At 48.4% G+C, this 18,518-nt stretch overlaps 1 protein-coding gene across 1 annotated transcript; it reads left to right on the top strand.

Moving 5' to 3' along the window:
• The first annotated feature begins 5,061 nt into the window (after positions 1-5,061).
• On the top strand, positions 5,062-18,068 carry LOC107124089 (kunitz-type serine protease inhibitor bitisilin-2-like). The gene is made up of 3 exons (XM_015427478.1): positions 5,062-5,225; positions 12,661-12,832; positions 17,591-18,068. The coding sequence occupies exons 1-2, from the start codon at positions 5,141-5,143 to the stop codon at positions 12,828-12,830; spliced, it is 255 nt and encodes an 84-aa protein (XP_015282964.1). The 5' UTR covers positions 5,062-5,140; the 3' UTR covers positions 12,831-12,832; positions 17,591-18,068.
• Positions 18,069-18,518: the final 450 nt, after the last annotated feature.

Raw genomic sequence — 18,518 nt, 5'->3', positions numbered from 1 at the left:
TATGCGACTGTAACTGCCAAGCTTCTCCTACAGGTGGACGACGGCGTGTTATGTCTTCTTGCCTTGCTTAATTAGATTCCCGTGTGAACTGAACTTGTGTTTATGGTATGAGCCGTTGGAGTTCTCAGGCTGCTTCGCGCCTTTTCTAATCAACTCCCTTGCGAGGGAGTTTAGCCCATTGGGTTAACCAAGTTTGAAGTTCCTATATTATACTGCCCCTGTGCATTCCCTTCCCCCGGAATATCATGATTTAGCCGAGGTGTTTGGAGAAATTGAAGCCGATGAACTGCCCCCCCACCGTAATTCCGATTGCAGCATTGAGTTACTTCCGGGCTGCAAACTGCCGAAAGGGAAAATCTATGCAATGGGCCCCGCAGAGAAAGCTGAACTGCGGAAGTTCATTGACAAGAATTTGGCACGAGGTTTCATCCGCCCGGCATCCTCTCCCTTTGCGGCTCCAGTGTTGTTTCGGAAAAAGAAGGATGGGGGGCTACGCTTATGTACGGATTACAGGGGATTGAATGCGGTATCTACCACCAATGCATACCCCCTCCCCTTGATTAAAGACCTTGTTGCTGAAGCTACTAAGGGTAAAATCTTCTCCAAACTTGATCTACGGGATGCATACTTCCGCGTGCGCATCCGGGAGGGTGATGAGGGGAAGACTGCTTTCAACACACCCCTTGGCCAATTTGAGTACCTTGTTATGCCCTTCGGTCTTCAAGGGGCTCCTGGGGTCTTCATGAACTTAATTAACGAGGTCTTACATGAGTTCCTGTTCAAAGGGGTCGTTATTTACCTTGATGATGTGTTACTGTACTCTCAGGACCTTCCTTCTCATGTCAAACTGGTCAGAAAGGTCCTTAAGACGTTACTTAATCACAAACTGTTTGTTAAGCTTTCTAAATGTGCGTTTCACCAATCACACATCGACTTTTTGGGCTACCGCATCTCGGGAGGGGGGCTGGAAATGGACCCGGAGAAGGTTAAAGCTGTTCTGGACTGGGATCCCCCTAAGACCCGTCGCCAACTTCAAGGGTTCTTAGGATTTGCCAATTTTTACAGATTCTTTATCAAAGGGTTCGCTCAAATTGCCTTGCCTCTCACTGACTTGTTGAAAACTAAAGGGAAGGGTTTTGACGCTACTAAACCCGGGGCCCCCCTTAAATGGTCTCCGGAATGCGACAAAGCTTTTTGCAAACTGAAAACGATGTTTACGTCTGAGCCAGTCCTTGCTCACCCTGATGAGTCAAAAAAATTCATTGTGCAAACAGATGCTTCTGATGTGGCTATGGGGGCGGCGATCCTCCAGCAGGGTGAGGATGGCCAGCTGCACCCTCTGGCTTATGTGTCCCGTAAATTTACTGATGCTGAACGACACTGGTCCATTTGGGAAAAGGAAGCGTCGGCCATAAAATTGGCGCTGTCGACATGGCGTCATTGGTTAGAAGGGGCTAGGGTTCCTTTCGAAGTTTGGACTGATCACAAGAACCTAGAGACTTTAAAGTCCCCTCGGATGCTTAATGCTAAACAACTCCGGTGGGCTGACTTCTTTGCTAAGTTCCAGTTCACGCTCCACCATTTTCCCGGGTCTTCCAACTCGCTGGCTGATGCTTTGTCACGCCTCCCTCAGCACGACAGCCAATCGGAGGTAGTTATTGACTCCGTTTTCACTCCAAAGCAACTGGGAGGGGCGGTGGTTACGCGCGCTCAGGCTAGGAAGCTTCCCGCGCATCTGAGTTCTTCGGCGGCCGCAAGTCCACCCCCCCCTCCTGCGGGGGATTGGAAAGCTAAATACCGTTCTGCCTTCTCCAGTGAGGATGAGACTGTGATTCGTGCCTTTCCTGACTGTGTGCGCGACCCCGAGGGAGACTGACGGGCAAACAGAACGTCTTAATCAAACCTTGGAACAATATTTGCGTTGTTTCACAAACTATCAACAATCTGATTGGTGTGACTTGCTCCCCTTAGCAGAATATTGTTATAACAATACGGTTCATTCTTCCATTGGTATGTCTCCTTTTAAAGCTGTATTTGGATACGATAGCCCTCCTCTCCCTTTTCTTGACAGGTCGGGGGATGACTCCAAACCCCATTCTGATGCGGACTCGTGGTGCCAGTCTTTACAATCAGCTTGGCCTCTACTGTGTCACACTCTTGATTTGGCTAAAGAAAAATATAAAGTGCAAGCTGATAAACATAGGGCCAAAGAATGGGATATAAAACCTGGTGATTTGGTTTATGTTTCCACAAAAAACATTAAAATGTTACGTCCCAGTAAAAAACTGGGTTGGAAATACATTGGTCCATTCAAGGTTCGCAAAGTGTTGAATGGTGTGGCTGTTGATGTACTTTTGCCTAAAAACTTACAATCTTTACATTCTGTATTCCATGTCAGTTTGTTGAAAAAGGATACTGGTCAATGTCAATGGAGAGACAGCAATGTTCAACCACCTCCTGTTTTGGTGGACGGCCAGGAACATTATGAAATTTCTGGCATTCTGGATTCCCGGCTCAAACGTGGTAAACTGTGGTATCTTGTGGAATGGGTTGATTTCGGTCCCCAGCACCGCGAATGGGTGGAAGAAGGGGATATTCGGGCCCCTTATCATGTTCGGGCATTTCACAAGAAGTTCCCGGGCAAACCTGGAGGTCTCCCGGGCAAACCGGGAGATCTCCCGCCCAGGCCGGGAGACGGTGGGTGAGTGGTATTTTTGGGTGGGCAGTATGTCAGCGAGCTGCCATTTCTCTGGGATGTGTCCCTCTTCCCTCCCTCCCCGTGTTATTCTCTTCTGGTATGCGACTGTAACTGCCAAGCTTCTCCTACAGGTGGACGATGGAGTGTTATGTCTTCTTGCCTTGCTTAATTAGATTCCCGTGTGAACTGAACTTGTGTTTATGGTATGAGCCGTTGGAGTTCTCAGGCTGCTTCGCGCCTTTTCTAATCAACTCCCTTGCGAGGGAGTTTAGCCCATTGGGTTAACCAAGTTTGAAGTTCCTATATTATACTGCCCCTGTGTATTGTAGTCATTCTGGACAATTCTCTGTATGTTCATGATCAACCATGCTTTGGAAATAAATCTTACTTCTTTGGAACGTGGGTTTGTTCTCCTGCTTTGGGGGTCTGACATTGTACTAGTTCCCGACCCCACCCTCCTTTTTATTTGCTTGGGCAAGGAGTACCAAAATGACGTCATCTGCCTGCTGTGCCAGTTCAGTGAAGTCAGCCACTCCAATTCTTGTTAGAACAGCAGCAGTAGTTGTAGAGAGATTAACCCAAAAAGCTCATTTTTATCAGGTTTGCAGCTCGTAGTAGCTAGGCAGCAGAGAGGGTTTATTGCAGCCTCCCAACAACCCTGCAAGGTGGGCAGGGCCATGGAAAGAACTCTGGAGTGAGCCTGACAGTCTGCATCAAACTATCATGTTGCATGGTGGAATTCTGCTTTAAAGAATTGTTGTGTGAGGTTATAAGTAGTAATATGTCAAATAAGTGTTGGAAATGTAAGAAAATAGAGGGTTCATTTTACCATATGTGGTGGACATGTGACAAAGCAAAAAAATTTTGTGCTGAGGTGGAGAAAATTATGAAATGTAAATTTATAAAGGAACCTGAAATTCTACTTCTGGGACTTAAAATGGAAGAAGTCAACATGGCAAAACGGACTTTGATGTGGTATATGATTACAACTGTGAGAATGACATATGCTCAATACTGGAAACAGGAAAGAACTCCTGAAATTTGGGAGTGGCTAAAAAAGCTAATCTTTATGGCTGAAATGGACAAAATGACAAGAAAACTTAAGAACCAAGAAGCAGAAGAATTTTTTGCAGACTGGAAAGACTTTAAAGAATACTTAGAGAAATATTGGGATGTAAAAAACAACTTACTTTGCTTTGAGAATTATTGAAAAAAGAATGTTATTGTGGATAACTTTAAAATTATAAGAACTATAGTTAAAAGAAAAGTTACCTGTAGAGTTTGATCAATGAGTAAGGGGAAAAGAGGGGTACACAAAATATGGGCTGGAGGTTGGAGCACTGTGGGAAGTCAGAAGGGGTGGGTAGTTAGGAGAAAAGGATATATGACAATTTGTAAGGTGATGTATAATGTGATTTATTGATATATCCTAATAAAATTGTTTTTTTAAAAAAAAAAAAAAGAATTGTGTGAGGGAAGGGGAACACACACACACACCAGCACCAGACTGGGAAGCCAAAGTACAACTGGAGTGTAAGTAACCTGGGAAAAGAAGAAGAGAATGGACCAGCTGAGGGGGTGGGTGTATGGAGGCCATGGGAAATGGAGCAGGTGGATAGTAGCTGAGGGGTCTCCACTCCTCCCATTTTTTCTGTGTGTGGGGGGGGGCAGAGACGGTTTGTTTGGAGTAGTCAACTGGTGTAACCAACAAATGTCCTGCCAAACGGATTTGTACATCTAGTTATCTGCATCAGCATTGCCTTTTAAAGGCTCCATCTAGTTGCTGCATCTCCTGCATCACTCCTATAAGCTCTACAAGCTTTGCAAGTTTGAGCTACCAAGCTCAAGTGCAGCAAGCTCACCCATTGTCCTTCCCCTTAGACATGGTGTGTTTCCATAGATCAGGCTTAGAGCCTTCAAAATACAATAACTACATAAAAATAAAAAGAGTACACAGGGTATGTTCAAGCATCAGGGTGAGCAATGATACAAAGAAAAAGTGTGTGGGGGAACCCACTTTCACCCTACGCTCAGAATGTGTCCTAAACAATGGGCTTTTCTGCATTCTCATTTTCATTGCCTGTACGTTCCTGCAGGTTTTTTTGTTAGACATAAACAGGTGTAATCAGGCACTAGAGAGAGCAAAATGGGTGTGGAACAGGAACAACCCCTCCCCCCGGGAAACAGGAACATACAAGCAAGGAAAATGAGAAATGTGGAAAGGCCCAATGTCAAGTAGGGTAGGTTAGCAATTCTTGAAACCACAGAATTTAGAAATCCATCATTACATTAGAGACTGGAGAGAGCTGTTTCCACCACTTCTCCCTGCTTCCTTAACCTGCTGCTTCTGAAATCCCCTCCGCAGAACCTGTTCTGCTGGAGCAGTATATAATAAAGTGAACTGCTGGACTTGCTAGCAGTGGACTCTTCAGCCTGTTAATCATGCAGTTGGGATACCGTCTCCTCCTCCTGGGGCTCCTTGCTTTCTGGGCTGAGCTGACTCTGATCTCTGCTCAGAAACGTCCAGGTAAGAGACTCCTTCTTCTCCCTCTGGCCAGGCATCCCCTGCTTGCAGTCCCTAGAGTACAATCACCCCTGAGGGCTGGTAGAGAGCCAGGTGTAATTCCAGCTATAATCTCACCCCATGCAGCTCCTTTAGTTCTATGGACAAATTCCCAAACTTCCTTTGCATCTATATACAACTCTTCACCCCCAATCCTTCTCTAGATACAGAAACATATAAGACATTGTGCTCTGGGGCTAGCAAGCACTGCATCTCACAGGTCGCGATGGGGGAGCTGGAGTGCTTGGTGTTCAATGACAATTTAGATATAGTAGGTATCTCAGAAACATGGTGGAACGGGGGGAAATCTATGGGATACAGTCATTCTTGGGCATAAGCTCTATAGGAAGGACAGGGAGGGACAGGTTGGGAGCAGTGTTCCCTCTAAGCTGAGTTAGTGTGAGCCAGCTCACAGTTTTTTAGCCTTCGGCTCACACATTTTTGTCTCAACTCAGGAAGGATGTGGTTCCAGAGCAACTAATTCATGCAGTAGCGCCAAATTGCTCGTTCACAACTTTAATGCCAGCAGCTCACAAAGTAGAATTCTTGCTCACAAGACTCCTCAGCTTAGAGGGAGTATTGGTAGGGAGAAGTGTTGCGTTGTACATCAAAAAGGCCATAGAATCCAATAAGTTAGGAAACATCAGGGGAATTAACTCCCATTTTTGTCTCAACTCAGGAAGGATGTGGTTCCAGAGCAACTAATTCATGCAGTAGCGCCAAATTGCTCGTTCACAACTTTAATGCCAGCAGCTCACAAAGTAGAATTCTTGCTCACAAGACTCCTCAGCTTAGAGGGAGTATTGGTAGGGAGAAGTGTTGCGTTGTACATCAAAAAGGCCATAGAATCCAATAAGTTAGGAAACATCAGGGGAATTAACTCCTCTTGAGATACAGAAGGAAATAAGGGAGGTGACTAAAACAGATAATGTTATTATACTGGGAGACTTCATTGACTAACATTACCCTTACATTGACTGGATAAATGTGTGTTCAAGTCATGCTGCAGAAAAGAGATTCCTAGACATCATAATTGCTCTGGCAAAAGAAATGTAAGTCAATAATTAGGCATGGAAAAAGACTTTGAAGAGCAGGTTGCTAAAGCATTAAGACAAACAGTAAACATCTTTTTAAATATATCTGGAGCAGGAAACCAGTCAGAGAAGCAGTGGGGCCTTTGGATGACAAAGGAATAAAGGAAAATGGGGAGATGACAGAGAAGCTCAATTACTTTTTTTGCTTCGGTGTTCACTGTGGAAGGTGTGGGGCAGGTACCCATGCCACAGCCCCTATATTCAGGAAGGGAGTCTGAAGAACTGAGCCAAACCGAGGTGACCAGAGATGAAACTGTAGACCTACTGGGGAAATCAGAAACCAATAAGTCTCCAGGTCCTGATGGCATACACCCAACAGTTCTTAAGGAATTCACTCCAATGTGAGATAGTTGACCTACTAACCCGTATATGTAACTTATCGCTAAATTCAGCCGCTGTACCAGAAGACTGGAGAACAGCAAATGTTAGACGAATTATTAAAAAGGGAAGGAAGGGAGTCTGAAGAACTGAGCCAAACCGAGGTGACCAGAGATGAAACTGTAGACCTACTGGGGAAATCAGAAACCAATAAGTCTCCAGGTCCTGATGGCATACACCCAACAGTTCTTAAGGAATTCACTCCAATGTGAGATAGTTGACCTACTAACCCGTATATGTAACTTATCGCTAAATTCAGCCGCTGTACCAGAAGACTGGAGAACAGCAAATGTTAGACGAATTATTAAAAAGGGAACCAGAGGGGAACCAGAAAATTACAGGCCAGTCAGCCTAACATCTGTTATGTTCTCTCCCGTTCTTATAACACATGGAATTCACTGCCACAGGAGGTGGTGGCAGCTACAAGCATGGACAGCTTCAAGAGGGAATTAGATAAGCATATGGAGCAGAAGTTCATCAGTGGCTATTAGCTGCAAGGTATAGATAGGAACTCTCAGTCTGGCGCAAGGGATGCTCTGTATTCTTAGTGCTTGAGGGGGGGCAACAGTGGGAGGGCTTCTAGTGTCCTGGCCCCACTGCTGGACCTCCTGATGGCACCTGGTCTTTTTGGCCACTGTGTGACCCAGAGTGTTGGACTACATGGGCCATTGACTTGATCCAACACTGGCTACTCTTATGTTCTTATGTTCTTATGTCAAGTCTCAGGGGGCCCCCCCACCCTTCTTCTTGTGGAAAAGCACTGGAGCAGCAAAAGGGGAAGAAGAAGAAGAGACTCCCCAAGGGAGTCAGCTGTGCCAGAACTATAGCTTGCCCAAGGTCATCCAGCAGGTGCAAGTGGAGGAGCCGGGAATCAAACCCAGTTCTCCCAGGTTAGAGACCACGCACTTAACCATGACACCAAACTGGAAGTGGCTGGCTGGATGAATCCCCTATAAACTTTCTCAGTTCTTCCTTCTCTGCCTATAAACTTTCTCAGTTCTTCCTTCTCTGCTGGGCTTGTTGAATACAATTTCCCCTTGGGGAATTTATGGCCCAGAAGAATTTCAACAGCACAGTCAATGCTCCTATGGGGAGGGGGAGTTCATCAGCCTCCTTCTCTTCAAGCACCTTTGACAAGTCTCTGTACTCGGGAGGAATCTGGTTTAACTCTTCCCTGGTCAGGCACACCTGGTCAGGCTCCACGGAATGTAGGGATTGTGGGCTCTGAGCCAGGGCCCTCCCAACCAGCTGCGTGAGTGTGAGCTAGCTCACAGTTTTTTAGCCTCCGGCTCGCACATTCTTGCCTTAGCTCAGAGAGGACGACTCCAGAGCAAACTGATTCCTGCAGCAGACAAATCGCTGGCTCACAACGTCAATGCCAGCAGCTCACAGAGTAGAATTTTTGCTCACAAGTCTCCACAGCTTAGCGGGAGCATTGCTCCCAACACCACGGGGAACTCGGGACCATCGTATCTGTGGGACCACCTCTCCCTATAGACCCCTCAGAGAGGGTTACGCTCAACCGGTTCCAACTTGCTAGTTCTAATTTGATTGGATTTGATTTAATTAACATCCCTGGGGAGGGAGAGGCACAGTGGGTAAGTAGCTTAATTATTCTCCCTCCCCTCCCCACTTCCCTGCTAGCAAGGGAGGAGAGGGGAGGGAACCAGGAGAGCTTGTGCCGCGGTGCACCTGCCCAAAGGCCAGGTACTTCCCCAGGGAGAGAATCAAAGAATCATAGATTCATCGAATTGGAAGGGACCTCCGGGGTCATCTAGTCCAACTCCCTGCACAATGCAGGAAATTCACAAATGCCACCGCCTACCCCTCCAGAAACCCTGTCCCATGCCCAGAAACTATGCTTTTCAAACAATGAGACATCAACAAAATGTTTCCCCAGTGCAAGGTTACCCAAAAGGTAATTATAGGCTCCGATTACACGCAGAATTAGCTGCGCAAGAGGCACAAATGCCGGGCGGATTTTATGGGCGCGATCACACAGGAACATCTGGCAAGCGTCTCGCCCCTCCGAAGAAGCGGGGTTCAAAAAATACCTGGGGAAGTGCAGTAGCAAACAGGTTTGTGATGGGCCGCAGTCGAAAGTCCCCGTGGGATCGCACCGGCTCGCTCTCATTGCGTCAGTGATCCCTCGTTGAAGCGCACCGGAAACATGCGGCAAAGAAGTGCATCTTAAAGAACTTAAAGAACTTAAAGAGACGCCAATGTTGGATCAGGCCAAAGGCCCATCCAGTCCAACACTCTGTGTCACACAGTGGCCAGAAATACCAGGTGCCATCAGGAGGTCCACCAGTGGGGCCAGGACATTAGAAGCCCTCCCACTGTTGACCCCCCCCCAAGCACCAAGAAGACAGAGCATCACTTGCCCCAGAGCCCCTATCTATACCTTGTGGCTAATAGCCACTGATGGACCTCTGCTCCATATGCTTATCTAATTCCCTTTTGAAGCCGTCCATGCTTGTAGCATGGACGGCTTCAAAAGGAAATTAGATAAGCATCTGACCACACAGTGGCGCGCCAAAGTACTATGGGGCAAGTAGCCTCGCTTCCCCCCCGCCCCCGTGTTATTTGGCATGTGTGACTGCAGCCATGGATGATCAAACTCTTACATTCTTACGTAGGATACTCCTCTTAACTACACCCACTTGGTATGTTTCTGTACCCGGTTATTTAGCCAGTTGCAGAATTCGATTTGGAGTTGGTCCTATGTAGGCTTCACCAACGTCTGCGTAGCTCACTAGAGCATGGAGAAGATAGGTGACCTCTCCCCACCAATGGAGGGAGGGAAGGAGGGAGGGAGGAAAGGGCTAGCGCCACGGCATGCTAGTCTAATGGCCAGGTATTTCTCTGGCAGCATGGAGGAGTAGCGCCCTGTGCCCCAGGCTCCCCCCTGAAAAGTACTGGGTTTGCCACATGGAGGACTCGGACGACGACATGCGTTTGCACACGTTTATTGTACTTAACATCAGACTACCCAAACGGCCCTGCAAGGCCAACTATAGACACACCCACCCAGCACAGCCCTAGTCCCATTGGAGGGTTTGAATTTCCCGCCAACGTGGCTATTGGTTGGGGCTGGGGGGAACTAGGATCCAATGTTCCTATCGTTCAGGGGAGCCAAGCTCCTGTCTTTGCCGCAGACCCCTAGTGGCGGTCCACATACATAACACCCCACACACACACCATGGGGGGGAAAGGAAGAAAGGAAAGGTAAAGTGCTTTTTGGAGGGACGAAGGCAGCTGTGGATTGGCTATGACCCTGTGGTAAATAAAAGTGGCTTATAAAACCAGCTCTTTTCTACTGCTGGCTATGGCCATGCAGTAGAGAAAAGCGGGGTATAAAAACCAACTCTTCTTCCTCCTCCTCCTTCTCCTCCTCCTCTTCTTCTTCTTTCCCAATCCTCCACTTGCACCTGCTGGATGACCATGGGCAAGCTATAGTTCTGGCACAGCTGTTCTTGAAACAGAGCAGTTTCTGTCAGAGCTCTCTCAGCCCCACCTGCCTCACAGCGTGTCTGTTGTGGGGAGGGGAAAGGAAGGAAAAGGCGTTTGTAAGCTGCTCTGAGTCTCCCTTGGGGAGACTCTCCTTCTTCTTCTTCTTCTTCTTCTTCCCCACTCCTCCACTTGCACCTGCTGGATGACCATGGGCAAGCTATAGTTCTGGCACAGCTGTTCTTGAAACAGAGCAGTTTCTGTCAGAGCTCTCTCAGCCCCACCTGCCTCACAGCGTGTCTGTTGTGGGGAGGGGAAAGGAAGGAAAAGGCGTTTGTAAGCTGCTCTGAGACTCCCTTGGGGAGTCTCTTCTTCTTCTTCTTCTTCTTCTTCTTCTTCTTCTTCTTCTTCTTCTTCTTCTTCTTCTCCTTCTCCTTCTCCTTCTCCTTCTCCTTCTCCTTCTCCTTCTCCTTCCCCTTCTCTTTCTACTCCTTCTCCTTCTTCTTCTCCTCTTCCCAAAATACTAGAACTTGAGGGCATCCAGTGAAGCCGATGGGCAGAAAGGTCAGGATGGACAAAAGGCAATACTACTTTCCTCAGAGAGTGGTTAAAATGTGGAGTTTGCTGCCAGAGGATGTCGTGATGGCCACAGGAATAAACAGCTTTAAAAAGGGATTAGACAGATTCATGGAGGATAAGTCTATCAATAGCTACTAGCCATGTTGACTGAGGGGAACCTCCACATTCAGAGGCACTAATCCTCTGAATCCCAGGGCCAGGAAGAAGCAACAACAGGGGACGGCCTCAGCCTCTATGCCCTGTTGCTGGCTGTCCAGAGGAACTGGTTGGCCACTGTGTGAGACAGGAGGATGCTGGACTAGATGGACTATTGATCCAGCAGGGCTCTTCTGATGTTCTTATGAAGGCCTTGGCCTCTCTGACCTGTTGTTGGCTGTCCAGAGAAACTGGTTGGCCACTGTGTGAAATCATAGAATCATAGAGTTGGAAGGGACCTCCAGGGTCATCTAGTCCAACCCCCTGCACAATGCAGGGAATTCACAAATACCTCCCCCTCCACACCTGCAGTCACTGCTGTTCCATGCCCAGAAGATAACAAAAAACCTCCAGGATTGCTTCCTGACCCCAAAGAGGCAATCAGCATTTCTCCAGGCATGTAAGAAAGGGACACAAGAACTAAACACTGAGACGACCCCCCCTGCCCTCCCTCTCATGATCAGCCTACGTTCACAGAATCCGCATTGCTGTCGGATGGCCATCTAGCCTCTGCTTAAAAACCTCCAAAGGAGAGCCCACCACCTCCTGAGGAAGCCTGTTCCACTGAGGAACTGCTCTGTCAGGAAGTTCTTCCTCATGTTTAGCTGAAAATTCTTCTGATTTAATTTCAGCCCATTGGTTCTGGTCCACCCTTCTGGGTGCTGGACTAGATGGACCACTGCTCTGATCCAGGAGGGCTTTTCTTGTCTTTTTTTGGGGTAGTGGTTAAGTCCATGGACTCTAATCTGGGAGAACTGGGTTTGATTACCCGTTCCTTCACATGCAGCTGCTGGATGACCTTGGGCAAGCCATAGTTCTCTCAGAGCTGTTCTCTCAAGAGCAGTTCTCTGAGAGCTCTCTCAGCCACACCTACCTCATAGGGTGTATATTGCGGGGAGAGGAAGGGAAGGAGATTGTAAGCTGCTCTGAGACTCTGAGTGAAGGCAGGGTATAAATCCAATCTCTTCTTCTCTCTCTTCTTTCTTCTTTTTATGAAGGCCTCGGACTATCTGCCCTGTTGTTGGCCCTTCAGAGGAACTGGTTGGCCACTGTGTGAGACAGGAGGCTGGACTAGACAGACCACTAGTCTGATCCAGCAGTGCTCTTCTGATGTTCTTATGAAGGCCTCGGCCTCTCTGCCCTGTTGTTGGCCCTCCAGAGGAACTGGTTGGCCACTGTGTGAGACAGGATGCTGGACTAGATGGACCCTCACTGGTCTGATCCAGCAGGGCTCTTCTGATGTTCTTCCCAAGGGAATGCCGTGGCCTCTCTGCCCTGTTCTTGGCCCTGCAGAGGAACTGGTTGGCCCCTGTGTGAGATGGGAGGCTGGACTAGATGGACCTTCACTGGTCTGATCCAGCAGGGCTCTTCTGATGTCCTTATGAAGGCCTCAGCCTCTATGCCCTGTGGTTGGCCCTCCAGAGGAACTGGTTGGCCACTGTGCAAGACAGGAGGCTGGACTAGGAGGACCACTGGTCCAATCCAGCAGGGATTGTCTTATGTTCTTAAGTTACCAAAGCCAGAGCTTCAATTGGGGGGGGGGGCTCCTTAGCCTAAAAATGGTTGTATAACTTTTGGGAGGTTCTCTCATCTAACACCCCCCCCCCATGAAATGCACCCTAAGACTCCTTGTGACCAAAGTCCACCAGCACGTTGGACAAAGTCTTTGGCATCTCCGCAATAACAAGCATTTTGTTCCACAGATCTTTGCTACCTCCCCCAGAAAGTGGGACCCTGCAAAGCACACAGACCCCGTTTCTTTTACAATTCAATGACCCAGAAATGTGAGGGCTTCGTTTATGGTGGCTGCCATGGGAATGCAAACAACTTTGAAACCCTTGAAGGATGTCAGCAGACCTGTGAACGCAGGTAGAGGTGAGTGTGAGACGGGGGCCCAGGGCTTGCTTCCGCCTGAACCCTGTTTCCCAAAGTGCTGGAGAAAGACTTGAGTCTGGAAATGGAGTCCAAGCCTGAAACCAAACAAGAACATTTTAATCTTCCAGGTCACTCCATTGCTGACCTGAGAGTGGCAGTCCTCAAACAAAGAAGTTTCAAAGGGAAATTTATTTATTTATTCACTCCATATGTATCCTGCCCTCCCCGCAAACAGGCTCAGGGCAGCTTTCATAGTCGGTACCCAGTACCATAAAACCATATACAAAAGTTAAAACATGTTAAGCATTTATAACAAGCAGATAATCAATGTGCTAGTGATAGTGATCGACTTTCAGTAATTCAGATGGCATACTGTATAATATACAAGCAATTCAGTGGTATTTCGGTCTCACACGATGGTATGGCTCAATCTCCAGGCGAGGGCCAACCCATAACCATATATGTTGGTGGTAGTGGTGTGGTGGCTCCTAATTGAAGGCCTGGTGGAAGAGCTCCGTCTTGCAGGGCCTGCAGAACCTTACAATGTGAAATTGCTGAACTCCCGTTAATTCACAAGTTCAGAACAATGGATTCCCCCCCCCCCCCGGGGCTGAATGGGACTGTTATGTCTGGACAGGAGCAATCTTCCACTATGGCTTAACTACTGCTGGAGGAATGCCTGGGCTTGTCTGGCAGGCCACCTAGAGGGAGCATGGAGAGAGAGACGTGTCTGGGCTTGTCTGGGCAGGCCACCTAGTTGTAGCTTGAAGCCCCAGAACAAAGGCAGGAAGGATCCTGGAACCTGCCTGCAGATTGGCCCCTGAGGGCAGCCAGCCAATCTGGAGACTGGAGGCCATTTGAACTCACCAATTGCATGGGGGCTGGGAGTGGCGTAGGTGTATATCATTAGGGCAATTGCCCCATGTAAAGCATTCCTGTCAAGATGCAATAAACTGCTGCTTGTTGAAATCACTCTGCCTTCACCTCTGCCGTGTTAAACCCACTATTTAACAGGGACTTCAGATTCTTAGCTCACGACAGATGCTAATTTCTGGCCCCTCTGCTGTAATCAAGCTGATTATTGCAATATGCACGTGTCATGACCCCAGAGGGTTGCCACCTTCAGCTGCCACCACTCTGGACTTAGGGTCCCTTTGGGAAGGCCCAGAGTACCCTCCCAAGCCCAACCAAAATGCCCCTTTTAAGCTGAGAAACATAGGCACGATGACCAGGCAGAGAACATTAAACAAATGGTTTATTAATGGGGCAAGGAAAACCAGACAAGGTGCTTCAAAATATATGACAGTGTTTAAAGGCAAAAATAAACAAATCTAATGCGGCTACCTATTTCACTTAACTGGTTACTATTTCAAGGCCCACAGCCCTCTTATACCAGGCCTCCTGCCTGTACTCACTCTGTCCCAAGTGAGGGATCTTTCTCTCAGACCAGAATTTCCCCTCAGCTTTTCTCTGTGAGAGGGAAGACCGCAGAAGACAAAAGAACACAGTTTCATGGCCCACAAAGCTTATGTCCCAATCACCTCACATGGTCCCTGTACCCCGATTGGTTACAACCGTTGCTAAGCATCGTGGGGATTGTAGGCTGGCTGCTTTCCACTCCCACACAGGTCTCCTAGGGGCCTAGGCCTCTAGGCCTTGTGGCACAGTCCTGCAAAGATCATGACAATCCCTCAGATCTCCATTTCTGCTCTACTGTGTCTGATCTAGGGAGCTTTGCCTCTCGAAAGCTTCTACCCTGAAACTCTTGTTGATCTCTTAGTTGCTCTGATCTGGACTCAAACCTAACCAGGGGTCTTGTTGTAGAAAAAGAGCTGCCGGAGCTCATTAGCATAACTCATTAGCATAACTTATTTGCATATGCCACGCCCCCTGACATCACCGGAAGTGACAGAAGGCCACACCCCCTGACATCACCGGAAGTGTGTCAGAAGGCCCGGCTACTTACCCTCCTGCTTCATCCTCATTCCCAAACGGAATGAGGATCGAAGCAGAGGGCGGGGTAAAGAAGGGGGCGGGGCTTCACCACGTGACCGCCCCGCCCCCTAGAGGTTCTCTTCCGGAGCTCCGTACCTGAGAGCTCCCCCCCGACTAGAGCCCTGAACCTAACTATAAAAATGATGGACACTCTTGCCTGGCACCAAATGTGCTTCTGATCAAACGGTCTGTGCATTAGACTGACCCCTCCCCAAATGAGGCACAAAGGTTGCGTTTTGTTCAGAATGCCCCTTGCCATTCATAATAAGGGCTTACGCCTAAGGTAATTGCAAACAATAAACGTAGTTATTCTCGGGGAACTTGCCCGAGGCAGCTTACAAAATAAGTTTCGGATGAGAGTGAACAAGCTGGCCTTTCATCCCAACACGATGAGAGTGCCAACATCAATGTTTACTTTCCCCTTCTTCCCAGGTGCAAAAACTAAAGACGTGTGCTAAAGGAGAGTGCAGGGGAGCCTGCCCCAAGTTGGGGAAATTCCTAGAGATTTGCGGGTGGAGCGTGAGGAGGGCAGGGTCCTCAGCAGAATATAATGCTACCGAGTCCACCCTCCAAAGTAGCATCTTGCTGCAGAGGAACTGATGTGTCGCGTACCCTGCCCCAACACTGCCCCAACTCCTGATGGCACTGGTATTTCTGGCCACTGTGTGACACAGAGTGTTGGACTGGATGGGCCTTTGGCCTGATCCAACACTGGCGTCTCTTATGTTCTTATGTTCTTACCCCACATCCTAAAGTAATATACATAAATAATAATTTTAAAAGAAGCAGCAACTGAAACAAAATGCAGGAAGGATCACTTTGGTGTGGTTAAGCGTGCGGACTCTAATCTGATAAGAGCTGTCCTTGAAAAAGAGCAGTTTCTGTCAGAGCTCTCTCAGCCCCACCTACCTCACAGGGTGTCTGTTGTGGGGAGGGGAAAGGAAGGGAAAGGCTTTTGTAAGCCGCTCTGAGACTCCTTCGGGTAGTGAAGGACGGGGTATAAATCCAATCTCCTCTTTTCAGTTCGGAGTACTGGTTAAGTGCACGGACTCTAATCTGGGAGAACCGGGTTTGATTCCCCACTCCTCCACTTGCACCTGCTGGATGACCTTGGGCAAGCCATAGCTCTGATAAGAGCTGTTCTTGAAAAAGGGCAGTTTCTGTCAGAGCTCTCTCGGCCCCACCCGCCTCACAGGGTGTCTGTTGTGGGGAGGGGAAGGGAAAGGAGTTTGTAAGCCACTCTGAGACTCCTCTGGGTAGTGAAGGGGTGGGGTAAAAAATCCAATCTCTTCTCTTCTTCTTCACTGAGGGAAGACCAGTCAAAACGGATGGTGCCACTACTGAGAAGGCTCTCTTCTGGGTGGCCACCCATCTAACCTCAGAAATCGGGGCCACCTGAAACAGGGCAAGATCGTTCCAGTGTCGTAATAGCATTTGAAGAAGAATGGAATGAAATGGAAGACATTTCTCTCTCTCTCTCTCTCATCCTGAGCTGGCAAGGCGGTCAGTCAGATGTGCCCACCCTGAGGACAGCTAACTTTCTTATAACATTCTACCCGCCTTGGTAAGGGGCACTCACCAGACCATTACGAACCTAAAGGGGGTGGGAACAGGTGCAGGTAACACTTTATACAGGGTTAGTTTAGACTGACAAGTGCTACAGTTGCATTTTTCCAACACCCCCTAACCCAGCCTGTGTTGCAGAGCAGTCTGGACCTTGCCCTGTGTCTCCTGTGGTGGTGGAAAAGCCCTCCGTTAGGCAGTGTTTGCCTGACTGGGAGTGTTCTTTCTGGAGAGGACAAGGGCTGCCCCAGCTGCAAAGTTGCTCAAAGCCTGGCTGAAAGTCTTCAGCACTGCAGGCTACAACTTCTTCCAGGCTCTTCGGAGATCCACAAGAGTTGGGGCGGGGGCGGGGCCATGCCCCCCCAGATGTTGATGGTCTGACTCTAAGGGACTAAAGATAAAGGTTTCCCTTGCTCGAAAGCTAGTCGAATCCAACTCTAGGGGGTGGTGCTCGTCTACATTTCCAAGCCGAAGACTTCTCCGTGGTCATGTGGCCAGCATGACTAGACGCCGAGGCGCACGGAACGCTGTTTCCTTCCCACTGAAGCGGGACCTCTTTTTATCTTCTTGCAATTTCTTGCTTTCTAACTTGCTTAACCTACGGAGAAGCCCACCTTGTGGAAGCCCCACTGCCACTGTGCATGTAGAAAAAAGCCCTGCAGGAATGAAAATGTAGGAAACCACCTCTGTGGATACAGGTAATCTATTGTCTCCCATGAAATGGTAAGGTAAACGTTTCCCTTGCTCAAAAGCCAGTCGAATCCGACTCTAGAGGTGTGGTGCTAATCTCCGTTTCCAAGCTGAAGAGCCGGTGCTGTCTGAAGATGTTTCTGTGATCATGTGACTGGCATGACTAGATGCCAATGTGCACGGAACGTTGTTCTCTTCCCACCAGAGCTGCACCTATTTATCTACTTGCAACTTTTTGCTTTCGAACTGCTAGGCTGGCAGGAGCTGGGGCCAGAGACGGGACTCCATCATGTGGCACTCGGGTCTCGAACTGCCGAACTATCAGGCCTTCCGGTCTGCCCTTCAGCATCTTAACCACTGAGCCACCACAGCCCCACCTCTAAAGGACTACTACATTCAAATCTAGCTGTTCCACTGCAGACCAACACAGCTGCCCTCTGAAGCCATCTCTAGATTCTTGCTTCTGTTTTGTGTTTTTGTTTTGTAGCTAACATTCTTGCCTTTCTATAGGGTTTCTAGGACAGCAATGCAGAATCGGACCCCTCTCAACCGGCACGAACACGTTCCTGTGATCTGGACCAGTGCTGTGGGCTCAGAGGCGGCACTCCAGCCCAGACTCCCTCCTACTGCTTATGGGCCTGACCTGGCATTGCTCAATCGAGAGGCATCGGTGCATTGTATTCTCTGTTTGCAGTTATGTTTCTGGCCAAGGCAGGCTGGCAACTCCCCAAAGAAACTGATAAAAACCCCATACAACCAGACAAGATGCTCAGCCTTATGCAGCTGGGACACTCCCCGTTGCGAACTAAAAGAGCAGGTGACTTGAGCTATCTGCTTCCATTGGAAGGACTTTTTTCCAACAATTAAAAATACGACAATGTGTTTTCCCCAAAACATGTAAAACACATCAGCTTCTGAACAAAAGAAACATGCATGAGTGTTTTTAGGGAAACTGAAAATTATTTTCTGGTGAATCACAAAGTAAAAAACGGGGGGGGGGAACTGAAATTGTAGAATGTGAGATATCCATTGAATTAGCTGTTGTAGAATTTCTGGGCTGTATGTCCGTGGTCTTGGCATTGTGGGACCTGACGTTTTGCCAGCAGCTGTGACTGGCATCCTACTGGCGAAATGTCAGGTCCTACTGGCAAAACGTCAGGTCCCACAATGCCAAGACCACGGCCAGACAACCCGGAAAATCTGCAACCGCTAATGAACTCCGGCCATGAAAGCCTTTGACAACATATCCACTGAACATTCCCTAAAATGAACTTCTTTTTTCAAATGGTGGAGGAAGCTATGAGGGGCTTGGCCATACTTGATTTAGTATGAGTTGGTAGTCGGGTTTACGGTGGTGGGGACCCTAGGGGGAAGTGACCATGTTGTGGCAGAATTCTAAGCGAGCCTGGGCCGTTTCTGCATAGCAGCGTGAATTAGC

The sequence above is a fragment of the Gekko japonicus genome, unplaced genomic scaffold (assembly GCF_001447785.1).
Source record: "Gekko japonicus isolate JY-2015 unplaced genomic scaffold, Gekko_japonicus_V1.1 scaffold3542, whole genome shotgun sequence".
Classification (NCBI taxonomy): domain Eukaryota; kingdom Metazoa; phylum Chordata; class Lepidosauria; order Squamata; family Gekkonidae; genus Gekko; species Gekko japonicus.
Note: the sequence above shows the minus strand (reverse complement) of the source record. Positions and strands in the feature narration are given on the sequence as shown.